The sequence below is a fragment of the Sinohyriopsis cumingii genome, chromosome 15, assembly GCF_028554795.1.
Source record: "Sinohyriopsis cumingii isolate HCF-2022 chromosome 15, ASM2855479v2, whole genome shotgun sequence".
Lineage (NCBI taxonomy): Eukaryota > Metazoa > Mollusca > Bivalvia > Unionida > Unionidae > Sinohyriopsis > Sinohyriopsis cumingii.
In genome coordinates this window covers 19,181,772-19,209,051 of record NC_142975.1, presented here as the reverse complement: position 1 = coordinate 19,209,051, position 27,280 = coordinate 19,181,772, and the positions used below count along the sequence as shown (strand labels likewise).

Sequence of the window (27,280 nt, the reverse complement as noted above, 5' to 3'; positions counted from 1 at the left end):
ATTCTGATACAGGAGGTTCTAAAACAAAAACAATATATATAAGCACCCGTCGCAACATTACTGGAGATTTATATCCAGGTTTTACCAAACATAATGCGGTTTACCTCGGCGGAGAAACGCTTCCGTTTAAATTTTCGTTTCCATCATGTGTGACTGTAAGTCATATCATCGATCCATATAACGAGAGGGCGTATTATGACACTGTGTGGACTTTGAAGTTCGAGTCAGACGAAGATAAACAGTAATATTTAATTTTAGGATCTCGTTTCGGATATGCACAGGTACCACAATCCGGATATTTTTCACAAAGTTTTGTAGTCTAGCAAGAAACTCAGACTGTGAGATTACAGCTTGACGGATAGAAGCAGAGTAAACTGGTTGTAAAAACAAAAATCGTCCAAATGGAGGGCGAGCAAGTGACGTGTAACTGGCAGGCAGTGTGATGCTCCACATCAAATGCAGTCCTGCACATTTTTAATAACTGGGTTTCACTGTAGATATTGACTTCCTGTCCAGTTAGTGGACACTGTACAATACAACAGGAAATAAAGAGCTCTGTTATGTACGATAATTTACAATATCCATTTGCATGTAAAGTAGTGACTGATAACTTGCTTTTCTGAGTCCCTGATCCTGAAAGGTCCATGATCACTCTCTGCATACTATACGTGGAAAGACCATTTACAGTTGGTAAAACACGATGTCGTCGACTACCCTCAAATTAATAGGCTCATTCTATTTGATTCTATCACTGGTGGCAATGACTGCGTTTTATGTGCAAAATAAATACGTTGTTCAATACCGTGAATTCCAGGAATTACTACACAGTGTAAAAGATGCCTTAATATCAGCATATAGAGCACCAATGATATACAGTATTACGTCTAAACACAGTACAGAAGAAGTTGTACATATTTTAAAAATGCAAAGGAATTACGCATCGAGGGAAGTGAATAAATTAAAGCGACTACTCGGACAAATTCAGTGTCAGGTGAGATTTGAATACCTCCGAGCCTTTCCCCGCCTCCATTTTTTTACACAACGTTATTATTATTGTTATTGTACACACCCTTCTAACGAGAAACTATGGCGTGTGCTTGTGTGTATGTGTGATTGTAAGTTTATTCCCGCAAATGCATTTAAAATGATATCACTGTCGTAAGAAAATGGCAGAATATTACAATGGATAAAAGTTCTATACAAAGATGCACAACCTTAATTTTGCTCTTATTTGATTTATAATATAAAAAAAAAATCTGGATTGCTTTGGAACTACCGTCCTTACACGAATGCTACACGGCAGACGCCGCATGACTCGCATTAATTCTTTTAGGAAGGTATGATTAGTACAAATATTTTGGATGGCCTTGAAAATAATTAACGAATTTTTATACTGTATCCCAACTCACATGTAGAATATGTTCCCCAACTTTGCCATCTATCTATCTATCTATATATATATATATATATATATATATATATATATATATATATATATATATATATATATATATATATATAATTCTCCTATCCTTTAATTCTCACCCCCCCCATATTTATTATTCCCCATACATAGGTAGCAGTGGGTTGAGGAGCCATCCCACTGACTACCTCACAATTCAGTATACTTGGACATTACTTTACAGGTAATAATGATTAACACAAGTACATAGTATTATATTCTAAAGCCCAAAACAGAACTTACTTTATATTGGCAGAGACAGAGAGAGAGAGAGAGCAAAAGAAAGTATTGACTATAACCATTTTCTACATTTCTACATGTATACATATATGCACACTACAGAGTTATACACACACATATGCAGACACACATACATACATACATACATACATACATGCATGCATGCATACATACATACATACATATGCCCATGCACATATGCATGTTACTACTAGATTCTACATTTACTTATTACAAATTTTACATTAACTACTTTTTGTACTCATTTGACAGTGTTTTACATTCTACTATCATTTTCAATGATTGTTTTCTCTTATTATCAACCTGCCAATAAAAACAGATATGTAAATTAGGAGACAAATGTACATTTATCATTTTACTGCATTAACACCATTGCAAATACTCGGCTTTATAGATGTTATGTAACTTCTACAATTTTCATTACTAATATACCCAACAACAAAATAAATGAGGTCTTACCTCCATCACTGTACACATGCTTAATTTCCCATATGGACATATCTGAGCTTAATTAAAATTGTAGTTGTGATTTGAAAATATGGTATGAGTCATTCAACATGTTTGTATCCTTGCCATTTGTCATCAAACATTTTCCTTTTATAATTGATATATGCATAATATTTTTCTGAAAGAGTAACAGAACTTCATTTCATTTTCTAAATTGGCAATGTTTGGTCTTTCATTATTAAAATCTACAGGTATATATATATATATATATATATATATATATATATATATATATATATATATATATATATATCAGTTGCCACAAAAGGAGATTGATCACAATTTATCTTTTATGTTTTAATCAATTATACCAAGAATAAATTCTCTTTTTGAAACTTGAAAGTTAGCAGATAATTACACTTAACTCCTTATCCACCCAGTGAAACTAGTAAGTAATGACTCAGTTTTGGTACCGTTCCAAAGAAAATGAGATAACAACTCAAAGGAGTCATTACATAAAGAGCACTTGCTTGTAGGGACTTTTCCAATTTGGTTTAAAAATATACTTGTTAGTAAAATTCTATGCATTATTTTAGTTTGAAAACATCTAGTTTAGGACACCTAGTTCTTTTCAAAGGCAAAAAAAAGTATTCATTCCAGTCACTCTCATCTATAAAATCCATTTCAATGAGATGTACAGTTTAAGTTTTTGATGTATACTTTTACAGCTCTTTCTTCCTTAATAAGCAAAATTCAACTTTATGTAAAAATGGGTCATGTATATTTGAATTAATGTTTATATGAAGTTTGTTGGAAAAAACTGAATTGCCCTGAGCATGCCTTGAAACTCTAGGATGTTGACATGCATTTCAAACTCGTTATGGGGCCCCGAGTGGCAGAGTGGTCTAAAGCGCTGTCCATTACGGATCACTGTCATCTCACCTCTGTCTGCATGGGTTCGAGTCTCAGATTCAGCCAAAGTGGGTATATGAGAAAGCTTGCCAGTACCTTCTTGTGGTCGGTGGTTCTTTCCAGGGTTTTCCCGGGTTCTTCCTCCACCATTAATACTGGCCGCCATGTATAGCCTATCATGTGCTGAAAAATGGCTTTAAAACCTACAACAACAACAAAAAACTTGTTAACTAAATTGTTTGCATACAAAATTTGCTTTTTTACCCAGTGCATGTACATAATGATAGAATTTCCAAATTGAACATTAGGATTCATCCATACTAGAGTTATAAGAAAATTTTCACAGTTTCTACTGTAAATGTGGTAAGCAATTCAATATATTCTGTATATGCATCAGTCCACAATGAGTGGCCGAGTGGTCTAAAGCGCTCTTCATTACGGATCACTGCCATCTCACCTCTGTCTGCGGCGGTTCGAGTCTAAAATTCAACCAATGTGGGCATGTGAGAAAGCTTGCCAGTAGCTTCTCGTGGGTCGGTGGTTCTTTCCGGGGTTTTCCAGGTTCTTCCTCCACCATTATTACTGGCCGCCATGTATAGCCTATCGTGCTGAAAAATGGCGTTAAACCCCACAACAACAACAACAACAACAACAGTCCACAATGCATTCAAAGTATTTCTCACCTTTGTCATAAATCTAGACCAGGAGTGAAAATCATGCCTGTGTCTGGCATGGAAGTTGTGAAAATCTCTTTCCATTTGGTTTGGAGGAGAAAAGTCTTCTCACCCAAAATACTCTTCATAGGACTTTCTTTTCCCTTTTATCTTTTCCACCACTTTTACAAACTTGTACAAAGGTACATCTACCTCTTGAACCTTGGCTTGATAAACTTAAATGCCAAGCTATTCACAACTACAATTCCTCCATGTGGGGTAAGTGACCTTTCTGACCACTGTAAAAGTAAAGATATAATCTCTCTCATAATTGAGCTCAACTGTATCATCAAACTCTATTGAGAATGTAATACCTAGATACATGAAATATGTATTCCAATCTACAAGATATTCATGGCAGTACCTTATAGTAATTCCAGTTGTGCTTCCTATATTTTTCAATATTTATCCTGAGCCCTGAAAGTTTAGAATATTGGTAGATAAGATCAAGAGCTGAATTAAGGGACTTCTCCGAACCATCCAGGGTGAGAGTAGTGTCATCTACATACTGTGAAACTAGATATTCTGTGGGTTTTTTTATATTTGAAATCCTTTGATATTTGAGTTTTTATGAATCAAACAGGCTAATATCTCTGCATATAAAAGAAAAATGTATGGGCATAGGGGGTTACCTTGTATACATCCTCTCTTGATTTCAAACCATGGTGAATATTGGCCATTTACAGTGACACAAGGTTTGATATTTTTAAAGAAAAGATGGATCCAGCTTTGAAAATTCTTGATAAAAGTTAGAACTTTATCAGTAAAAAAAAGCCAGGCAATGAAATCAAATGCTTTCTCAAAATCAATTATAAAAATGGTCCAGGTATTTTTCATTTTTTGAGTAAAACAAAAGGTAATTCTCTTATGTATCTGCCTTTAATAAAGCGTGTATGATCACTACTTATAATTAATGAAAGTATAGGTTTAAGTCTATAGTATGTTTGCAATGCATGCTGATGCAAGTTTGAATGATATATTAAGTAATAAAATGGGTCTCAAGTTTCTTATAAATTGGTTTGGCTTATCCCCTTTATGGAGACATACATGTATTATGACACCATCTTTCTAAACTGATGATAGCCCACCCTTATTATAGGCAAAATTCATTGTTCTTACAAAGAACTTACCAATATCTCTCAAAAAGATTGTAAACAACTTGACTGTTGCTTCTATTAGTGTAATAGGGCCATTCATTGATTTACTTTCATAGTATAATTTAGTTTCTGTTAAAATTTCTAGCTCATTTTGTGTAAATGATACATCTTGTTTAGCTAAATTTGGCATTATCTTACTTGTACAGTTTCTATTTTAAAATTACAGAAATATTTTGAAGCCTTTCTCCATTTTCAATCCATTTTGCCCTACATCAGGGGTCTCAAACTCAAACCACCCAGAGGGTGGCATGAAGGCATTTGTGATGGCCAATAGGCCACACCACCTTTGTTATCTCTTATGATGGGGCCCCGAGTGGCCGAATGGTCTAAAGCACTCTCCGTCACAGATCACTGCCATCCAACCTCTGTCTGCGTAGGTTTGAGTCTCAGGCTCGGCCAATGTGGATATGTGAGAAAGCTTGCCGGTAGCTTCTCATGGGTCGGTGGTTCTTTCTGGGGTTTTCCTGGGTTCTTCCTCCACCATTAATACTGGCCGCCATGTATAGCCTATATTGTGCTGAAAAATGGTGTTAAACCCTATAACAACAACAACAATCTCTTATAAAACCTTGTGACACCAGTCATTTTGTGGGCCATAGGATACAGCTTGGCAGGCCCCATGTTTGAGACCCCTGCCAGCCCTAGATCTTACTCTAACCCCTTCCATATTTTTGGCATGGATTGCCACTAACTGCATCTTTTCCCTTTCTTATTCATGTAGATTATTTATATCATTTTCCTCTTCAGTAATAGTAACCTCATTTGTCGTCAAAAGTCATTCTATATTGTAATAGAACCAGGTAAATACTGCACAGATGATATAAAATAGTATAATATATACCCATAAGAGTGTTTTTGTGATTGTTGTTTCGCCGCGAAAACAGATAATATATCATTTTTAGTCTTAAAAGTGTTGCCCTATAGATCCTTTTTTAAAATAAAATATCTTATGCAGTCAATATGATGTAACCTGTCTAGTACGCTTCATTTCTGATCACTTTATAATAGTATAAAATGTTGGTTTTGGGCTTACCGACGGGTACCCTTTCCCCAACCCCTTTTAATATATTACAACCAGTTTTCGTTTTCCATGATAGACATCATTCAAGTGTATTTTATGTACACATCAATCCAGCAGTAAGCCTTTGAATGATTTAGATTTAGATAAAAAAAAAAAAAAAAAAAGCAGGCTGGTTTTCAAACTCATATTATTAAGAAGTATAAATAACAAATATAAATAACTAGAATTCGAGATCTACTGAATAATGGTTGCTAAAAATAGTTGTGGGTGAAATCCTAAATAATTTTCAGCGGTAAAGATCCTTGTCAATGTAGAAAGAAGGGTTAATAAGAACCAGGCTGTTTTACAAACACTTTAACAAAGTTAAATATCGAACATGAGACAAGCCATGGCAGAAAGGAACACTTCCATGTGTGGAATTGTAAAAACTTTACTTGATAATTGCTTGTCACAACTTTTGCTTTTGCGTGGCCAGATTGCACTATTATGATCGATTTTACTGGGGAACAAGGTCTTTTAGTTTTTAGAGGTCTTTCTCATCTAAACTCCCTTTCCTTTATTCTGCTTTTCTCTTACTACTGTGTTTGACTGTCAAAGACTTTTGATTTTGAAGTGAAATCGGCATGGAATATAGTCCGTACATCCGGATATCCAAATGTACAAATAATAATAATAATAATAATAATAATAATGACTTTGTATAGCGCCTAATCTTTAGAAGCTCTAAGCGCTTTACAACATTAGACAACACCTATAAGATAAAAAACCTATATAATGATATGATTACAAAAACAAACACCATGAAATTAGAAAACATAAAAAACATGCTGAAAATATTTAAGGTAGGAAACATTATTAGGTCTTTAACGTGCGTTCGTGTGTGCGTGATTTGGATTTTTAACGCAGCTTTAATAATTCTTCACACCACGATGTCTGAGCGCCAAGCGAGGCAACTGCAGGTACTATTTTTATAAGTCTTGGTATAATGTGGTCGGTGTTCGAACCCGCGACCTCCGGCATCCGAGGCGGAAGCTTTAACCACCTAGGACCTAGTATTAATATTAGTACCCCTACTCCTATCTCGTGGACGTGTTACTAACATGATCATATGCCTCAATGGAGCAAGCCCAGTGTGATTCACATCCGACGCTCTTTTGGCCTAATATCAACAATTTGAACATATTTCTTCATGTAATGAAATAAATTGAGTAGTCCTCTTATTTAATACCGGAAGTATCTCAAATCATTGTAGAAATAGTTGTAAAATCTCGTTTACCTTTCTTATCTGATATTTTTGTTTAGATCGTCCGCCGTATTAGTTCAAATAATGATTACTTCCGTTCACGGTCTCGTTTGTTTGTGTGCCATAGAATGACAATGATGCCTTATTTGGAAATGTAAACATATCGTAGTAAAAATATGGCGCGGTTTGACTCAGAAATTCTGCGCATTAAAAGTAAATACGGTTTGTCGGCAACTTTGAAATTCCACCAAGAACCTATTATCCGCCACTTGATTGATAACAACATAGCGTAGAATATCAAAATATGGTCTGGCAGGCCTTTTATAGAAAAGAGGTCACGGCCAGAGTCTCACGTTATCTGTCACAGCGGACACGGTGAGGTTAGTGTAACCATGCCAATTTATTTTACCGTACAAGGGCTTAATAAATTCAAAATAAGCCAAACTTTTTTCGCAGCATGATTATACTTATGTAGTAGATTTCTACACTCTTTGTTTTTCTGACTTTAGTGATGATTTTTTTTTGTGCTCCATTACATGATATGGGATCAGTTCGTAGCCTCAACCACAACAAATCAAGCCGAGACTACGACATCGTAGCTACTTAGGACCGTGCGTTCTTTAGTATTTATTACATTCTGATGTATATTAGTATGTACTGTATCATTGAAATTATTGGACTAATAGATAATTCCCGAATGAGGTAATCAGCCGCCATATTTGTGGTATGCTGGAAGATTTCCCGCTGAGTTTATATGGTGTTTGGAAGTTGAAATAAATTCATTGAAAACCACGATACTGTTACAAAAGATACATACATAAACAGAACACGAATCAGTCTTCCTGTTAGTGTCTGCATTTGTAATTTATGAGTTTATTTTGCTTCAGCGTGCCTTGTTCGAAATTGTCAATTTTGGTGGTCGCATATAGGAGAAACTGCCATCGTCCAAGTAAGTGATCTTATCGCGAACCATTCTATAGTATGAAAATGACGATTGTAAACAATAGTAGCAGAGTATTAATATATATTAAGGGTCAAGGTCAAATAAAATGGAATAGATGGACAGCTCAGGCTTTTTTCAGTTACTAGATCTATCCAGTGTATTGTGGTGTCAAGAAATGGTGTGTTCACCACAAAAGTTCTCATTTAGATAATAAAAGCACAAAACAAAACAAATATGATAGTCAGCACAGTTTATGACTTCAGAATTGTATGTGTTTTCTCACAAAATTAAGTGCTCAAATGGTGAAATATAATATTTGCCAATTTTCAGAACTGATGTTTGATAAAGCATGTTGAAATGACATTATTAGTTTGAGTGTTAAATTGCATCTGTAAATCAGCATAAATGTTCAATTTGTCCTAATTCACATAATCTCTAACTCAGATAATCCCAATTCCCGAACTAATCTTGCACAGAATAGTTAATAGTTCTCAAAATGTGTTCAAATGACGTACTGAAGTGGTAATGATTTTGTGCCTCTAATCAAGGTTCGTAACCAGACCCGGGTTTGTGTTTTATATGCTAATGGTAAATATGATAGAGGCACAGTCTGGAACCGGAGGTTTATAGTGTGTCGCGTTTGTTGGCTGAGACAGTTTTGTCGTTTTGAGCGACACTGTCTGAAACCGGATGTCAATAATGTGTCGCTTGAGTTGAATGCGACACTTGGCCATAGAACACAATTAATTTTACTATATGTTCTCTACATTTGTTTCTCAGTACTGACCTTTCCACTGTGTGACAATCAATAAAAATCATATGTTAATCTAAAATAACTTCAAAGATGACTTCACGGTGAAATTGTTGTCAAAGGTTGACCTGCTTTTTTTTTGAGGTGCTAGACTGTCAACAGAGCAGCATGTAAACGGAACACATAATTCGCTTCCGGAACATCACCAAGGCCTTATTACTCACTGTGCACTGTCGCTGATATACACATGGACAACCACACCCTGAGCTCATATTCTCAAGAATAAATGATTACCTTTAAATCCCTATCAATCATGCATAAATAAAACTCTTCTATTACCACCAAAATGAGAGAGGAAGAAATGTTCCAAAAATAGACTAGAAGTACATTCGTGGGTACTGTACTGAACTGGAAGTACTAATTTTGACCTGATTCCACTTGTGTGTCGTTTTGTAACAACAAAGTGTGTTTTTGTGACGGGTGTATTATTTCGACATCTAAATGACACAACCACTACAAATTGGATGGAAATTTGTGAATTTATAATGATACCTGAAACTGAGTAGGAAATTCGATAATGCCAATACTAAATTTCCAATGGATAGCAGACGGTTGTGTTGATAACGACAAGTGACAGTGTTGTCAGCTAAATCCCTCTATGGGAAATTTTATGTGATATAACGAGGAAATAAACGTTGAAACAATTTCAGAGAAAAATTAAGAGTACTAAATTTAATGTGTTGGTAGTAATTAGTCTACCTTGCTATTAATGCTTGAAATTATCAGCTGAGATTACTAGAGACTTTTGCTTGTTGACATTTCGCTGTTGTAGCCTAGCACATAACTAGGTAGACTTTGAAGTGACACCCTGGTTGTCTGAGAATGTTATGTGGTACTAGGTTCCCTTGTCCACCCAACTGGTCTTGGATTTTTTCGTGTTAATATAAAGTAGTAATGAAATTATGAAATAAGTGTAATTTCAACAGGTTTGGTCTCTGTTTTGTTCGCCAAATGCTAAATTACAGAGTTTTTGATTATCCCAGAAAAAGTTTAGATAATTATACGTTCTTCCCTGTGCTCGGGTTGGCATTGGGCCTGATTTGTATCATCACTTTGAACTTAGGATGGTACTAGCCCCCATCAGGACTATTAAGTCTAACGGAGGGGTTCCGTTCCTTTGCTTGTAGTTACGTTTATTGGAATGACTCTCCCAGAGTCATTTGTCCTTGTGTTGTGTATTGATGCGTGTTGTGTTGTATTTGTGCCCATATAGATGTAAGGACAGCTCTATCTAGATCAAATTCATTGTAATTGTTTGTTCTTGTCTAAACTCAGTGTAATAAAAGAATTATGAAATGGTACTTTAAGTCGAAAATAAAGTATTTAGTGTTAAAAATAATAAGGTGACTAAGTGCATTTGTGTTTTGTTTAGTGAGTGCATGTGTTGCGTATTGTTATTGGTGTTTCAGTTTTTCTATATGCCTTAGCATATTGTCGTCTAATTGTGTTTATCTTGTTGTTCCATGGTGCAAAAAGAGGATATAAATCTTCCATCACGCGGACGTGATGGAAAACATTGCCATTAAGTCGTTTTGTATCATCTTTTTATTTGTATGCTAACAATGCAAGGAAATATATTAGTGATAGTTATTTCCTTATGCAGTTTTAAATTAACTTTACATTATTTGAGTTTTTACATCATGGGGAAATTGGAATAACCAATAAGTGTTGCTACGGCAAATTCAAAGTAATTCAACCGAGCTACAAGTTTGTGGTAAAGACTAGGTTATATAAGTTGATTCAGTTTTCTTGTTGTACTTTGGTACAAAAGAAGGATTGAAAACTTCAATCACGTGGACGTGATTGAAAGTCTTGTTGTACCTTGGTACAAAAGAAGGATTGAAAACTTCAATCACGCGGACTTGATGGAAAATCTTGTTGTATCTTGGTACAAAAGAAGGATTGAAAACTTCAATCACGCGGACGTGATGGAAAATCTTGTTGTACCTTGGTACAAAAGAAGGATTGAAAACTTCAATCACGCGGACGTGATGGAAAATCTTGTTGTACCTTGGTACAAAAGAAGGACTGAAAACTTCAATCACGCGGACGTGATGGAAAACAACCGTTTTGTGATATCAGTTCTAAGTACTTGGTTGTATGCTAAGAATTTGAATGAAACAGTAGTTGCTACAACAAGTTAGAATCAATTCCATCTAGCTCTAAATCAGTGGCAAAAACCAAATTGCAGTAGCCCATATTGTAAATATGTTCCAGTGTCATAGGTAAGAAAAAAAAATCATCCTTTGGCAATCTTGGTTAGTAAATCATCAATCTTTAGCCAACTGGGATCATTTTTCTTTGTTGATTTTGCTGTCTATCCATTTGTAGTCAGGTTCCGTTGTTTTTGTTAAATAAATAGTTCATCTTTCGGCAATTTTGACTAGTAAAGCCCCCAAAAATGTCATTCTTGCCGATACCAAGTCCAGCCAAGCGGATTATACTTCATGTTGAATGTTAAAAATCCACGTCCATTTTTCCTGAATTAGAATATTCCTTATCTCGAATCTATATCAGATTCCTTGTTCATTTCAAGTTGTATACTTGTATTTTCATTATTTATTGGGTTCGTTGTTTATACCTGGTTAGAGGTACTGTGTACGTGTTAAAGTCCGAAGTCTACTTTGCTGACTTGTCTGTTTGGAGATGCCTGCGGTAGTAGATACAGATTAAAATTTTTAAAATTCCATATGAATCGTCCGAAATTCTAGGTCAAAGTCCATTTCCGTTTCTGTGTTCATTCCATCATCAATAAATTTTCTTTCCCTGGGTTAGAATATTCCTTATCTCTAATCTATATCATAGTCATTGTTCATTTCATGTTGTATTCCTTGTAGTTTCATTGTTTGTTGGAATCGTGGTTTATGCCTAGTTATTGGTAACTTATTAAAATCCAAATTCTACCCCTCTGACTCACCTGTTGGACATGTTTTCTGTGGTAGATCCAGATTAAAATTAATGATCATGCCCACGCCAAAATTGGCGGGAAAAATGCCATTACGGCAATCGGGCGAACCGGCCACTTCGATGTGTACATCCAGTTAGAATAATAGACACTTACAGAATTTGTTCTGTTTGCTTGGTCTTGAGACCTTTACCGGAGTCCAGTAGAACCACAACTGTCAAAACAGCGGATCTCACCCCTATTTATAGGTTTTGGGAACACACTCGGGAAATTTATGACAAAGTTTTCACGAATATGACTAAATATGGAAGATTTCGGAAAGATTAACCTGAGCGCATCCTAGTGGAAAGCCGAACGCCCAATACACACTAGCAAAAGTGGCGCCCGATTTCAAACGAGAAAAATAGCAATTATTGTACAATAAATTATACAAAGATTCAACATTGATGATGAAGTTTCATCACACTGTTGACAAAAAATTATGAACTTATATGAGTATTACCTTAATCCTGGAGAAAAATGGATACAATTGCCTATTTCTCTCTCAAAATAGAAGGTACGTGATAACAGTTTACAATCCTATCAAGTACACTCTGGGCATTAAAATCTTTACCCAGATGATAAATATTTCAACAAATCATTTTTATATGATTTACATATTGTATCAAATTACCTTTCCTTTTTGCAAGGGTCATATATCAAAAACTGTTAGTACAGTTACTGTTATTTGCATTGGAAACAGATGTACAACTTTCCAACATGAAGGGAATGTAAACAATAAAAGGAGATTATAAATTATCTCAAACATTAATGATATGTGCAAATGCACTTTATACGAATATAAGTTGACAAGTAGTCACGATCGTTTCACTATAAAGTGACAGACATTATCAGTATCTCAGTAACAGTATATTATTTTAATTTAATTGAAACAATTGCGTGAGAAAAACAGTCTGTGTCGGTGTTTGTGCCAAGACAAGGAAATCTCAGTCGCGGGGTTACGTGTTTTGTGTCTTCAAGAGGCAAATCCTCCCGGGGAGATAGATGATATAACCCATTGGCTACAAACCTCACATAAATTCTGTTAATCACAATTTTTTGTACTAAAGAATATGACATAGTGACCCAGTGTTGGTAAGTGTCACTTACCCATCTTATCCCAAAATTTCAAATGGATCGTTTATAGACAACAGATACAATACAAATTGCAGTTCTCATAGGGAGGATGGACATTTGTATTTGATGACAGTTTTGAAGCAATTATTAAAACCATATTATAGTAATCCACTTAGGGTTTGAAACGTGCCCATCCTTAGTTGTAATCTCAGTAGAAGTTTCGTTACAATGGGTTAGATGCTAGCATTATAGCATGAATACAGATTTCAGCAATTGTTTATACATTCTTTAAAGAAGAGTATAGTTCCCCAATTTTTGTACATTACAATATGCACACACAGTACACAATTTATGTAAATATATTTTAATATATAGGAGTTAAACCCCAGACAGGAAGGATAAACAGTTCTTTTGTAGCAATTGTAATATAGCCTGGAAATTAGGTCACGTCACTCTCGGAACGCTAAGCAACATGAAGCCATCGTATGATGCACCATTAGTCGAAGTTAAAAATGTAGTGTAATCAGAGCCCAGAAACAAATTTTAACAATAAAAATCATAGAAAGTAGATCAGTGACCTAAATTTGGTGTACAGCACATACTCATCTTTAAGTTGACCTATAGTGACTATTTTATTAGTCCAGCAGGATAGTCTGGCATGGACAAGGATGATCTATAGACAAGGATGATCTATAGAGAAGGTAAATCCCTTATACCACCTGCCTATTGATATGACAACATCAAAAGCAAATAACTGGAAAAGGATTCAAGTCTCGATTTATGGCCATTATTCAAGGATTGCTTCTTTTTAAAAAATAATCTGAATTGTGTTATCGGTGTATGAAGAATGCTTTAAAAATCGTACAGAAGCAGTTCACTAGGCCCACATTAAACGTGTATGAAGAATGCTTTAAAAATCGTACAGAAGCAGTTCACTAGGCCCACATTAAACTTATATGAAGAATGCTTTAAAAATCGTACAGAAGCAGTTCACTAGGCCCACATTAAACGTGTATGAAGAATGCTTTAAAAATCGTACAGAAGCAGTTCACTAGGCTCACATTAAACGTGTATGAAGAATGCTTTAAAAATCGTACAGAAGCAGTTCACTAGGCTCACATTAAACGTGTATGAAGAATACTTTAAAAATCGTACAGAAGCAGTTCACTAGGCCCACATTAAACGTGTATGAAGAATGCTTTAAAAATCGTACAGAAGCAGTTCACTAGGCTCACATTAAACGTGTATGAAGAATGCTTTAAAAATCGTACAGAAGCAGTTCACTAGGCTCACATTATACGTGCAGGCCTAGACAAATGCAATTGCAAGTTGAACAGGGTACAGAGACATTTTTCACAAGATTGCATTAACTTGACAAACAGTTTCTAGGTCTTATCAGATACAACTACTGTAGGAAATGTGAAAATGAAAACAAATGTTTAGTTTCAAACGTTTTAAGTAAATTGCCACACTAGTTTAAAGCATATCAAAATGTGTTATCCACTTTGTAGATGTGAAGACCAGTGGTTGTTATGGAGGCGCTAAGAAACAACATTGACTAGATCATGTGACTAGATTATGTGTCTTGATCATGTCATATATAACATTTCCAGACAGTTTAATTCCATTAAATGAAGTGGTTTTGGAGATATCAAAATTATCAACTGATGTCACTGAGATCAAGAGGCACTTTTTTTCGTAGATCATGGCATGCTACATATTTCATCCAAATCTTTGATTAACACTTAATGAGACAGCTCTGGTGGCCTAGTGGCTATAGAGTCCGCCTCGGATGCTGGTTGTTGCGGGTTCGAACCCCGTCCGACTCATACCCAAGACTTACAAAAATGGAACTAAAAGCTGCCTTGCTTGGCGCTCAGCATTAAGAGGTTAGTGTTAAGACTGGTCTGCCTGGTTCCAGGATAATTTGACTGGATGGGACGTCATGCTACATGTCTCCGGCATGATGCTCCAGTGCTAGACATGCTATAAACAGCTACACTGCAGCCATCGTAGCGATGTGACTGAAAAATTGTTAAAGCTACGTTAAAAATCCAAATCACACACACACACACACACACACACACACACACACTCTTCACGAGTCTATTTGGTTCAATTTGATTGTCATGGAAATTGAATAGTTGTTATTGAAGTAATCAATAACAAAACTTGCCTAACATAACATATGTGAAGTTTGACGAAATATGAATGTTTCTTTTAGAAAATTAGAAGATCCATGTTGATTCATGGCATATGATAAATAAATAATGTATGGTATTGTATCATGGCATATGACAAATAAATAATGTATGGTATTGTATCATGGCATATGATAAATAAATAATGTATGGTATTGTATCATGGCATATGATAAATAAATAATGTATGGTATTGTATCATGGCATATGATAAATAAATAATGTATCGTATTGTATCAATGAGAATATCCTTTGCATGCTCCGTCAAAACCTCGGAATCAATTCATTGCGAGTGAGAACTATATTTTGAACTACTTTTGTTAACATGGTGATGGGAAAGTCACAATCAGAATATACTCTGCTATTGCCGTCGTAACATTTGTGGCGCACTCCGCCATACGCACATCAGCAAACACGTCACATTAATGTGTATTCCTAGAGGTACTTCCGAAGTCTTTTCACGACCAGACTTGAATGCAGAGTGATGTTGTGGTCAGTAGTGTATGTGTTGTGGTCAGCAGTGTATGTGTTGTGGTCAGTAGTGTATGTGTTGTAGTCAGTAGTGTATATGTGTTGTGTTTCACTTTTTTCACCTTACAGCATCAACACTCATATGTTTATCCTATTTCACAAACATTCCAAGTGAAAAATATATCGGTTCCAAAGTTTGTGTCACATTGAACTTATGGAATGTTCTTTTTTTAACAGAAATGTTCAGGCAGGCAGCATGTCTGCATGCCATTTTTCATATATTCTTAATCCGTACCGCAATAGCCTCATGCAAAAACGTTGATGAAAATTATACTACAGAGGCAGCTATCACACACACACACACACACACACACACACACACAAAATTTTTAAAACAACCAAAGTGACACATCAATTATCACGTAGGTTTAGGTCATATCCTCATGTGTGTCAGCATCTAAAACATGTAGAATAACCCTTAGACCGACAACTTTATCTTGAATGTGGCAACAAATCAGTGACATGTGAATTCTGAGTAAGCGTGATCGCAGATGTTTGGGTGATTTAATATGTTTTAAACACAATAAATCTAATTTGAGATATTTATATATTTTTTTGATGTCACAAGGATTAAAACCTCGACATTTGAAGAAAAAATCTTTTAGACATGCTGCTGTTATTCTATGGAATGAACTACTAACTCACTTTAGAATCAATCAAATTTTAATTCAACTAGATCTTATATTCTATGGAATGAACTACCAACACACTTTAGAATCAATCAAATTTTAATTCAGCTAGATCTTATATTCTATGGAATGAACTACTAACTCACTTTAGAATCAATCAAATTTTAATTCAACTAGATCTTATATTCTATGGAATGAACTACCCACACACTTTAGAATCAATCAAATTTTAATTCAACTAGATCTTATATTCTATGGAATGAACTACCAACACACTTTAGAATCAATCAAATTTTAATTCAACTAGATCTTATATTCTATGGAATGAACTACCCACACACTTTAGAATTAATCAAATTTTAATTCAGCTAGATCTTATATTCTATGGAATGAACTACTAACTCACTTTAGAATCAATCAAATTTTATTTCAATTAGATCTTATATTCTATGGAATGAACTACCAACACACTTTAGAATCAATCAAATTTTAATTCAACTAGATCTTATATTCTATGGAATGAACTACCAACTCACTTTAGATTCAATCAAATTTTAATTCAACTAGATCTTATATTCTATGGAATGAACTACTAACTCACTTTAGAATTAATCAAATTTTAATTCAACTAGATCTTATATTCTATGGAATGAACTACCAACACACTTTAGAATCAATCAAATTTTAATTCAACTAGATCTTATATTCTATGGAATGAACTACTAACTCACTTTAGATTCAATCAAATTTTAATTCAACTAGATCTTATATTCTATGGAATGAACTACTAACTCACTTTAGAATCAATCAAATTTTAATTCAACTAGATCTTATATTCTATGGAATGAACTACTAACTCACTTTAGAATCAATCAAATTTTAATTCAACTAGATCTTATATTCTATGGAATGAACTACCCACACACTTTAGAATTAATCAAATTTTAATTCAACTAGATCTTATATTCTATGGAATGAACTACTAACTCACTTTAGAATTAATCAAATTTTAATTCAACTAGATCTTATATTCTATGGAATGAACTACTAACTCACTTTAGAATCAATCAAATTTTAATTCAACTAGATCTTATATTCTATGGAATGAACTACCCACACACTTTAGAATTAATCAAATTTTAATTCAACTAGATCTTATATTCTATGGAATGAACTACTAACTCACTTTAGAATTAATCAAATTTTATTTCAACTAGATCTTATATTCTATGGAATGAACTACCAACACACTTTAGAATCAATCAAATTTTAATTCAACTAGATCTTATATTCTATGGAATGAACTACCAACACACTTTAGAATCAATCAAATTTTATTTCGTCTAGATCTTATATTCTATCATGAAATGGTAAAGACTGCGAATGTAATATTTGTAAATAACACCCCTCCCCCGCCATGATGACAGCTGATGTTTGTGTTAGCGGTTTTATTTACCTGTGTTTGTCTTATTATCAATCGAGTACCCTACTGTTACCGTTTGTTTTTACCTGTCCTTGTCTTATGTACTATCGAGTACCCCCTACTGTTAGCGCCATTCTTTTTAATTAAGGCATACGTTGCATTGCAGCTTGCATTTTAGTCCTAATTTTGGTGCTTCCGCATTCAATTTCAGTTTCAGTTTTTACCAATAATTATTGTTTTTTGTGGGAGGGTGGTGGTTTTAATTATCCTGAATCGTGGTATTAATTTATCCAGATACTAAATTCACTTTTAATTGATGCCTTTTAAAATGATTTGATTGCTCATGTTTTAGGTTATGCGTGGTGTTTTTTTTAAATTCAATTGTTTCAATGTATTTTGAGCTGTTTACGTATCTTGCTAATCATGCTTGTTACAATGACTCGTTTGTTTTAGGTAATGTCGGTAAAACGTTCATTAGAATTGACGTTGAATTGTTGTTTTAAATCATGCCGGCCTTAAATATTATCTTACATGACTCATATCTTAAAATAAAGTGCGTACCCTTGAGTCTAGTGACATCATTGATAAGAAAACAGACAACTGACCTACATTGCACTTGATATGATCTTGAGGTGTGACTCAATATGCGAGATAATGTTGGATGGACAATGCCTTGACATCATCTGCCAAAAATTTTTAAAATTAATACAGGCCTATAAAATGTATCAAGATCCATATCCTAATTTTAACTTGGCACCATAGTTACGTGTCACAGGAAGTTTATTTTCCTTCCTTGACAACGACTTTCATAATTGCCCTTGAAGTTGGTATGCACAACCACAGGGACTCTTATCGTTGCTTACAACTGACCTGTCATACATGTACTATATAATAACTACAAGGGAAACACTTGTCTCCTTGCTGGCGAGACCAATTTAAGAATAAACGTTGATATTTCAAGCTACGCTTTGCGTAGGTTGATAAATTTGGTACCGATATTTAGCTCAGGCATTCGACTGTATATCCCTATCAAACGTTTGACTTAATATCGTACCTTTAAGGAGTGCCAAATCATTTTCCCATGCTACCGCTCGACATGGCCCTGAACGAGACTGCTTTTTATGCAAGAACAAAGCGCTGAATGGAATACTACCTTCTCTTTGGCCAACTGAAAATAAGTTATAAATAAATACAAGATGTAATTTTTCCTTTTAACCAATGAGAGGACAGTATTCCATTCAGTGTGATCTTAATTAAGCGGGCGCGATCAGGGCCATGTAGAGCGGTACCGTGGGAAAATGATTTGTCATTCCTTAAATGTATGATATTAAGTAAAACTTTTGATAAGAGATAAACAGTCGAATGCCTGAGCTAAATATCGGTACCAACTTTATTAAGCTACGCAATGCGTAACTTGATATATCAGCGTTCATTCTTAAATAGGTCACACGAGCAAGGCGACAAGTGTACTCTCTTGTAGTTATTATATAGTACATGTATGATAGGGTAGTTTTAAGCAAGGATACGAGCCCCTGTGTGCACAACACTCATTTTCTAAACATTATATGTCAGTATGAATACATCCTTCTCCATATCTTAAATAGCTTCAGAGCTACATCATAGGTAATAATATTGAACACCTTGACCTTCATAACACATCCACCAAGTCACATTATATGACAACAGGCCGACCCTGTCCTAACACTAGCCTCTTAATGCCGAGCGCCAAGCGTGGTAGCTGCTATTAACTTTTATTTATAAGTCTTTGGTATGACTTGGCCGGGTTTCGAACCAGCGACCATCGGAGGCGGACGTTCTAACCACTTAGGTCACTGGAAAAGAATTGTTACACTGATCTACTGTGAGAAAGTTAAAACAACAGAACATAACGCGTAGACAGCAGACACGAACTACAAAATCCGTTACTTTCAAACTTTTAATGTTAGCTAACTCGCTTGAACATAAAATTAAAAATAAATTGCGTTTGGGTATAACGTATGGTCGATTGAGTGACAATACTGGAATTTTTCACCCTCCATAAATTCACTAGATATTTATTCGAAAACTATATTTCTACCACATGATAGCATTGTACAAGTTTTAACAACAGTGACTTGCAAATATGGAGCTAAAGGTGATCAGTTACAAAAATGATTATATCTCGCAGATCAGGAATGCGGCAGCTGTATGAATAGCGTTACTTAAATCATACATAAATTATACGTACAGCGGCCTTGCGAATAGTCTTTCCACGGGGGCCCCGAGTGGCCGAGTGGTCTAAAGCGCGCACCGTTACGGATCACTACCATCTTATATCTGCATGGGTTCGAGTCTCGGACTCGGCCAATATGGGTAGGTGAGAAAGCTTGCCGGTAGCTTCTCATGGGTCATTGATTCTTTCCTGGGTTTTCCCGGGTTCTTCCTCCCCATTAATACTGGACGCAATGTACAGCCTATCTTTTGCTGAAAAGTGGCTTTAAACCCTATAACAACGACAACAACTCTTTCCACACGAGATACACTGTGGCTGTGCGAATAGTCTTTTCCAGTTCATGTACACGGCAGCCGTGCCAATAGCTTCGGCATACATACAATGCAATCATGGACATAATTAAAGGTCATAATGGAGAAAATCGAGTATATGATTCACCAACCCTCCCGCTCCTTACATTCATTTCCAGTAACGACAAGTTCATGTCTCATAATGAATGAGTTTCTTCCGTCACTCATGAGTGAAAATGTCATTGTATTTTAAAGTTGTCGCTAACATCGATAGGAAGCCGTGTTAGGAATGCATGAAATAGATCATTACTAATTCAGCGGTTCGTACTATATTATTCGCTTTTCCCTTCCGTTGTGTTTTGGTACCCCCCCCCCCTCGCCCAGGTTTGAAAAACTAAAAGCAATCAGTACTTGAAAAATACGATTAAAATTTATTATTTCATTCATCAGCTTATAATTTTTCTAACCTGATTGTAAACCGGTTTTCCCTAACACTCTCAACCTTTTTGGTTCGATGTAAACAATCTTTGTGTCGCTTTTAGAACAGTCCATTTCAGTAAAAGCTCTATCGTCTACATAAAATATTTGCATTATATATTCGCACACCGGTAGTGGGGTAGGAACAGACGGGAGGGTGTGCGAATTCTTTAGGTTTCATTATTCCTAATGAAATTGAACATATAATATAGGAGAACTCTTGTATAATGTTTTTAAGAAGATGCAACTCCTAAATTTACGAAATTATTCATTGCTCATCGAACTTCGTTTGGTTTGATGCGCCAACAGGCTGACAGTGTTAGGATCCCAACCCAAAGCCCAGTCGCAGCGACAATCATGTTAGATATTATATATTTCTGAATGAAATGACTTACGTTTTGTGCATTTTTTAAATATCGTTGGTGCTTTTTTATTGTAAAATATTTTATGGGAGTACAAACAACGGGAGGGTAAGCGAATACTATAGAAACTAGTTTGAGATGCCCCTCCTTCTCTGATGTCAATTTACTTTAAAGTATTTTTCATAGTATCTCCATTTGTATCTTCTATACTGTCTGCTAATTTTCGTTATCCGTCTTCCTGATCGATTAAATTGTATATATACAACCGCTTTTTCCACAAGACACGGCTATTTGTCTGGGATATGTCTTCGTCACACTGACGTTTACGTTACATCATATAAACGTCTATGGTAACCGTTGTAGCTGTTCGAATATGTATACAGGGTCCATTTCGGACCACCTCGGCTACTTCAAGAAAGTTGCTTCGGATGTATGTCGACACTGGGATTTACAGGGGAAAAATAATACACACAAAATTAATAAACCACAATCTATTTGGACCATCTCGGCTACTTCTACAGTTGGATGACAGTGGGGTTGCCAGAAATAACGAATAAAAACAAAAATAGTTTGATGCATTCGTAACCTCTGAGTCAATCCTTATTTCGTAAATAGCCAAGGTTGTTGTATTGTCAGCATGCATCGATCGGAACATTGCTCCGTCATTTCCTCAGTGAAATAATCTCTGAATTAGTTGTAGGAATACACATCCATTTGATGCGTTTGATGATTCGCCACTGACGAATTTGTTTCCTTCCGTCGGAATATTTGATCTTACCATTGGTGTTATTTGCCTTGATTGGATTTGTATTGGAATAGTTGTTGTGACACCATCATGAAATATTTACCTCCGCCACCGCCAGCTTTGGTTGGATTTAAAGCGAGAGAGAGAGAGAGGAGTCCGTTAATCTAATTCCTTCTAAAATCAACAGAAAGGGACTTTGATCTGGATATTCATCACAATGATGTCTTAAGCACAGACCGTCTAAGTTCGTTTGGGAAGAGGAGAAATTTCTTTCGAACTAGATTTTAAAAAAAGTATTTATCGGTTACTGCATTTGTATGGGAAGATATGAATGATGTTTTTTTTTTTTGTTTTTTTATGAGCAATACTCCACGACATTGGGTGTGCAGTATTAATCCGAAAAACCAGTTCATCTTTTCCCATACAAATGCGGTAAACTTTTTATTATATATTCATTTCGTTTTCTTACCTAAGGCTTAATAATAAAATAATACATTACGGGAAACAAAATAATAGAATTTTGCTGTATTTAAAAATAAATGCACAATCGTGTATTCATCAATACACAGTAACAGTATTAATGTGCACATAGCACCGCCCAGCGACCTTTGACTTTCTTTGCGCGCTCGATATTAGTTAACAAAATCAGTCTCGTTTTCCCTACTTAAAATTGCAATTCAGAGTCAGATCATGAATGAATGCGCATTGACACAACTTTTCCAGTCAGTCTGGAAGGAATGAAATTTGGTTGTTTTTCTGTTGAACCAACTAAATTCTGCTTTTCTGCTTATGATGATTTGATTTATTGCGTCAATTCAGTGAAGTAAGGAGGTTGTGATTTTAGTTGGAAATGTAGTCGAAATTAAAGTACAATTTCGGTGTGATCTTTTGTATGTCTTCTATCACTAGCCTAACATGGTATCAAAATAGTTAAACGGGGCAAATTGCGTAGCAGCTGTTGTGTGACAGTCCATTTAGCCAGGGGAAATAATACTCTTTCATCGTCTTGGCTTATTGGCGCTGAGGCTCTTAGTTTCCCAACAAAACCGTTAGTTGCATTTTGTTTCTTGAATTTAATGTTTTGACTGACTTGTAAAATGGTACTTCTCTGATAGATCGGTGATAGGCTCTGGCCTCAACATGCTTTTCTGTGCTATTTTTATTGATCCATAGAGCATTGGTCATAGTTTAAACGATTCTATTTGCAAAAGGTTAGGAGCATTTCTCCTACATTTACTGTTTAAATTACCAGAATGGTATTTTCATTTACCGCTTCTTTCATTTCTGTTGTTGACATTGCGAATATCGCATTCATTCCTCTGCTGTAAGGAAAGTTTCGTTTGTGACTCTATGAAATAGCCCACGTCGTTAACTTTATCATCTTTACTTTCAGATAGACAAAACAGCGTATTTAGTTCATGCACAAATAAATCCAATAAACTACAAGCTAAAACGTGTACTAAATAAGTGTACATTGTTTGTATTTCCTAATACACTGTAATATTTTTAGACACACCTGTTGTGCAGTATGAAAAAATACAGAAAGATACTGCACGATTCTCACAATGTTAAGTTAACAGAGCAATATATTAGCATTTAATAATTTGCCGTATACCCCATGATAATTTATTTCATTCAAGTAACATCTGAACTATTTGCAGAAGAATACAAAGTTATAGCTTGTGAATGACCACAGTTAGGAGCCTCCTTGACCCCGCTTGAATAGTTGTAGCTGTTTATATAGTATATTTTTATAGAGCATTTTCAGATCCAAAGGCTGATGGTTTTTGATGCTTTGATATTGGTTATGGTACAGCTTATGCTCCGTTACGTTAGATGTAACCCTACGCTAATTTCAACAACTCAGTATAGTCAACAAGACCAGTAATTGATGCGCGCTGAATTGTATTTTCTTTCAAAAGCCCAAAGTTGTGATGCCAGAGCTTGATGTTATGTTCATGAGGGAGGGTGAACGGACCAGTTTTGGAGCAAGTCTTTTTGAAAATGAAGCTTCATACGAAAAAAATATGAAAATACAAGGTCAATAACGTCAAACCGAAGCCTTTGATCAATCGATATTTTCTCTAATTTGGTTAGATCATTTTGTTACTTTATCTTTATCGATCGTGTTTTCAAATTTGTATATGCGCTTTGTTTACCTCTCGGACACTCATTGTTGGTCGCATCCTCCCTGTCGCTGTAGTGTGTGAGAAATTAAATCAATATATATATATATATATATATATATATATATATATATATATATATATATATATATATATATATATATATATATATATAATGGGATCTCACACAGCTAGATTATCTCGAGAGCAACTAGAGGCAATTAGAATATATATTCCAGTCCGTGATTCTGTCAGACAAAAATTACGAGCGCCTCAGGAGTCTCACGCGGAATTTACAGAAGGTGCAGAACAGTTATTTAAACCAATTGTCGAACCAACCAAGAACATTGTTACAGTAAATGAGGCAGCACAAAAAGCTCTTGAAACTTTGCTTGTTGATATTGAAAACCGTCTTCCACCACTCCAGCTACCTCCTCAACCACAATCTAAAGTTCAACCACAATCTCTGCCAAGAGCCAAAATTAACATCATAGATAAATTGACGCCTGAAGGTATTGACGCTATCAAAGACCCAGACTAAATACTTGATATTGCCGCGTATGGATATCATAATACAGATAATTTTGTAAATCCTGAATATGTTTAAACTCTAAAAGCTGCCGATTGGAATAGGGATGTATGTCGCATCGCAACCGATACTCCGCAAATCAGATCTGAGGAAGATGTTAATAATTTTAACATTTTTAACCAGACAATATATGAGCGTATTAGACGATCGATGCTGGAAAGGAGACAAAAGGAAGAAGAAATGCAGTTGCAACTTGAACAAGCTAAACAAAAAAGGAAACGAAAAGAAAAGGAAATGAAGTCGAAACTTAAAGAGGTTGAACGAGCAGGGAAGGAAAAAGAGAAAAAAGATTTAGTATCTAAAGAAATTAGACGAATGAGGGAATTCCGTTCTTCAACAAGAAAGCATAAGAAAGAACTGGAAGTAGTTTGTCCAACGGTGGCCTTGATGAACTCTGTCCCAGTAACGTCGTTGCCCATGTTGAATGATTAGAAATTTTGGTTGGCGGCAGACGAGCAGGCAATAATTCCCCTGAAATCATTAAAGAAACAGCTGATATTTGTCAACGATTACAAGTGGTATCATGCATAATAATGGTTATCGATCTCTCACTGATGAAATCGTTGATGACTACCACAGCGATTGAGGGTATACACTTAGGTATAATGACTAAAATAAGATGATCATATATAATGCTCAGCATTGACCGATCATGACCAGGGTGATAAATTCGCGATTATCAAACTATAAAGCGATCTAGGAGATGGACTCGGTGATGTTGTTCAGGGTCTATTTAGAAGAATAGCACCAAAAGCAATACCGATTGCAAAGCAATTATAAATGAAAGCTAATTGTCGCCAGGGATTGTAACATAGATAGTTGAATCAGCTTAATGAATCTGTGTTCTACTGGTAGTGTATATTCGTCTTTAAATTTTCTTTGTTGTAGTAATTCAAAATTGCCAATAATATTCTCAAGATTTGTCATTTGCATACCATTATTATGTAATTTTTTAATTCATAAATAATAGCATTAGTATTGTCGAAATTCATTATATAATACATATCTGTTTAATTTGTATTCCTCAACCAAGACGACATACAGTTGTATAGTATACCGAAAACGAAACCCCTAGATTACTAACTGAATGTTTTACTTACCTGTTCACTCCCAGAAGTACACTCGCGGAATGACTGGGATAAAATTTCTGGTTGCCTTTTGTAGTCGTTGTAACACTTACACAGACTTTTCCAGAATGACAGAGTAACCAGAATGACAGAGTTTCCAGAATGACTCAATCACGTGATTTTCGAGAACATTCTGGAACATTCGCCTATGTGGAATTTCCAGAATGAGAGAGTTTCCAGAATGACTCAATCACATGATTCTCAAGAACATTTTGTGTTCGCGTTATAATGACTGTAAAAGGCAACCAGAATTTATTATGGTCATTCAACAAGTGTATTAGTGGAAGTGAACAGGTAAGTAAAACATTTTCTTGAGTGCGTGTGTGATATGGAATTTTAATGTAGCTTTAACAATTTTTTCAGTCATATTGCTACAATGTCTGCAGTGTGACAGTTTATAGTGATGTCTAGCACTGGGGCAACATGCCGCAGACATGTAGCATGATGTCCCATCTAGGCATATTATCCTGAGACCAGGATGATCAGTCCTAACACTAACCTCTTAATGCTGAGCGCCAAGCGAGGCAGCTGTTACTACCATTTTTGTAAGTCTTTGATATGACTCGGCAGGGGATTGAACCCACGACCTTCCGCTTCCGAGGTGGACGCATTAACCACTAAGCCACCGGAGCGGTTATTTTGTTGAATGTTTTGTGCTAATTACCACACATATAGTTATTACTGTATAGTAGTTACTTTGCTTGACAGAGTTATCTCCATTCATCTGCTTGTAGCTAGCACAACCGGGAGATATTGAAATATTATTTTTATTTATAGTTCTTCGAAAATGCTGATCTGGTATTATCTGCGACGCGTTGAACCGAAGGTATGCACATATCAAAATATTTGCCAGCTGTTTTCATTGATTGAAATATTTATTCTTCATCAGTCTCCACATTTACGTATTTAATAACCCCCCTTGCAATTATTTTCTGCATACCAGTTTCAAAAAAATTTCAATTCTGACTGTGTAATGACTCGTAAATTACTCAAGGAATTATCTTTCGGATCTGAATTAATGTGATTAATCACCAGACCCTTTTTGATTAATCCGTGAAAACACTCGTATACGAATTTATGAGAAATATAATTTTCCTTCCCCTATAGTAAATCTGAGATAACCAGTATTAGTGACAAAACCAGCAATTTTATTTTAGTCGACAGTTCTTGATGATACCATCACGAGATGCTTCATTATTCTTGATGACTAGATGTTTTAGCAAATTTATTTTTCTCCAGTTTGTTTGTATAATACTATTATTTGTCTAAATAATTATTTTGAAAATCTGGTTAGACCGTCTTCTGAGTTTTTTATGACCTTGTCATTGCCGGCGTTATTTTGTTATCATAATATCGTTTCAGCTCTCTATTTTTTACCATTACACACAAAACTGCGTTTCTCCTCTAATCCCAACACCACAGGGTTTCGGTCCAAGGCTTCCGCGACGCACGCTTTGTAGGTAAAGTCCACATAATTTATTTACGAAGCTTTGTTACAGGGAGTTATAGAAACTATCATTAGCCATTTACACCTATTCTTTATTTGAATCAATATATATATATTTGTCTTAAATATG

The 27,280-nt window shown here is 35.3% G+C and overlaps 1 protein-coding gene across 3 annotated transcripts in view; it reads left to right on the top strand.

Annotated features, from left to right (window-relative positions):
- LOC149781372 (uncharacterized) overlaps window positions 1-27,280 on the top strand; it is a 73,466-nt gene that overhangs the window by 40,504 nt on the left and 5,682 nt on the right. The window contains exon 1 of one of the 3 annotated variants that reach the window (XM_089935462.1): window positions 174-991. The exons of the other annotated variants lie outside the window; for them this stretch is intronic. Within the exon in view, the coding sequence (XP_089791588.1) occupies window positions 701-991 (291 nt within the window). The 5' untranslated portion in view covers window positions 174-700. Of the gene's footprint in view, window positions 1-173; window positions 992-27,280 lie in introns of those variants that run through there. 3 annotated transcript variants of the gene reach the window in all.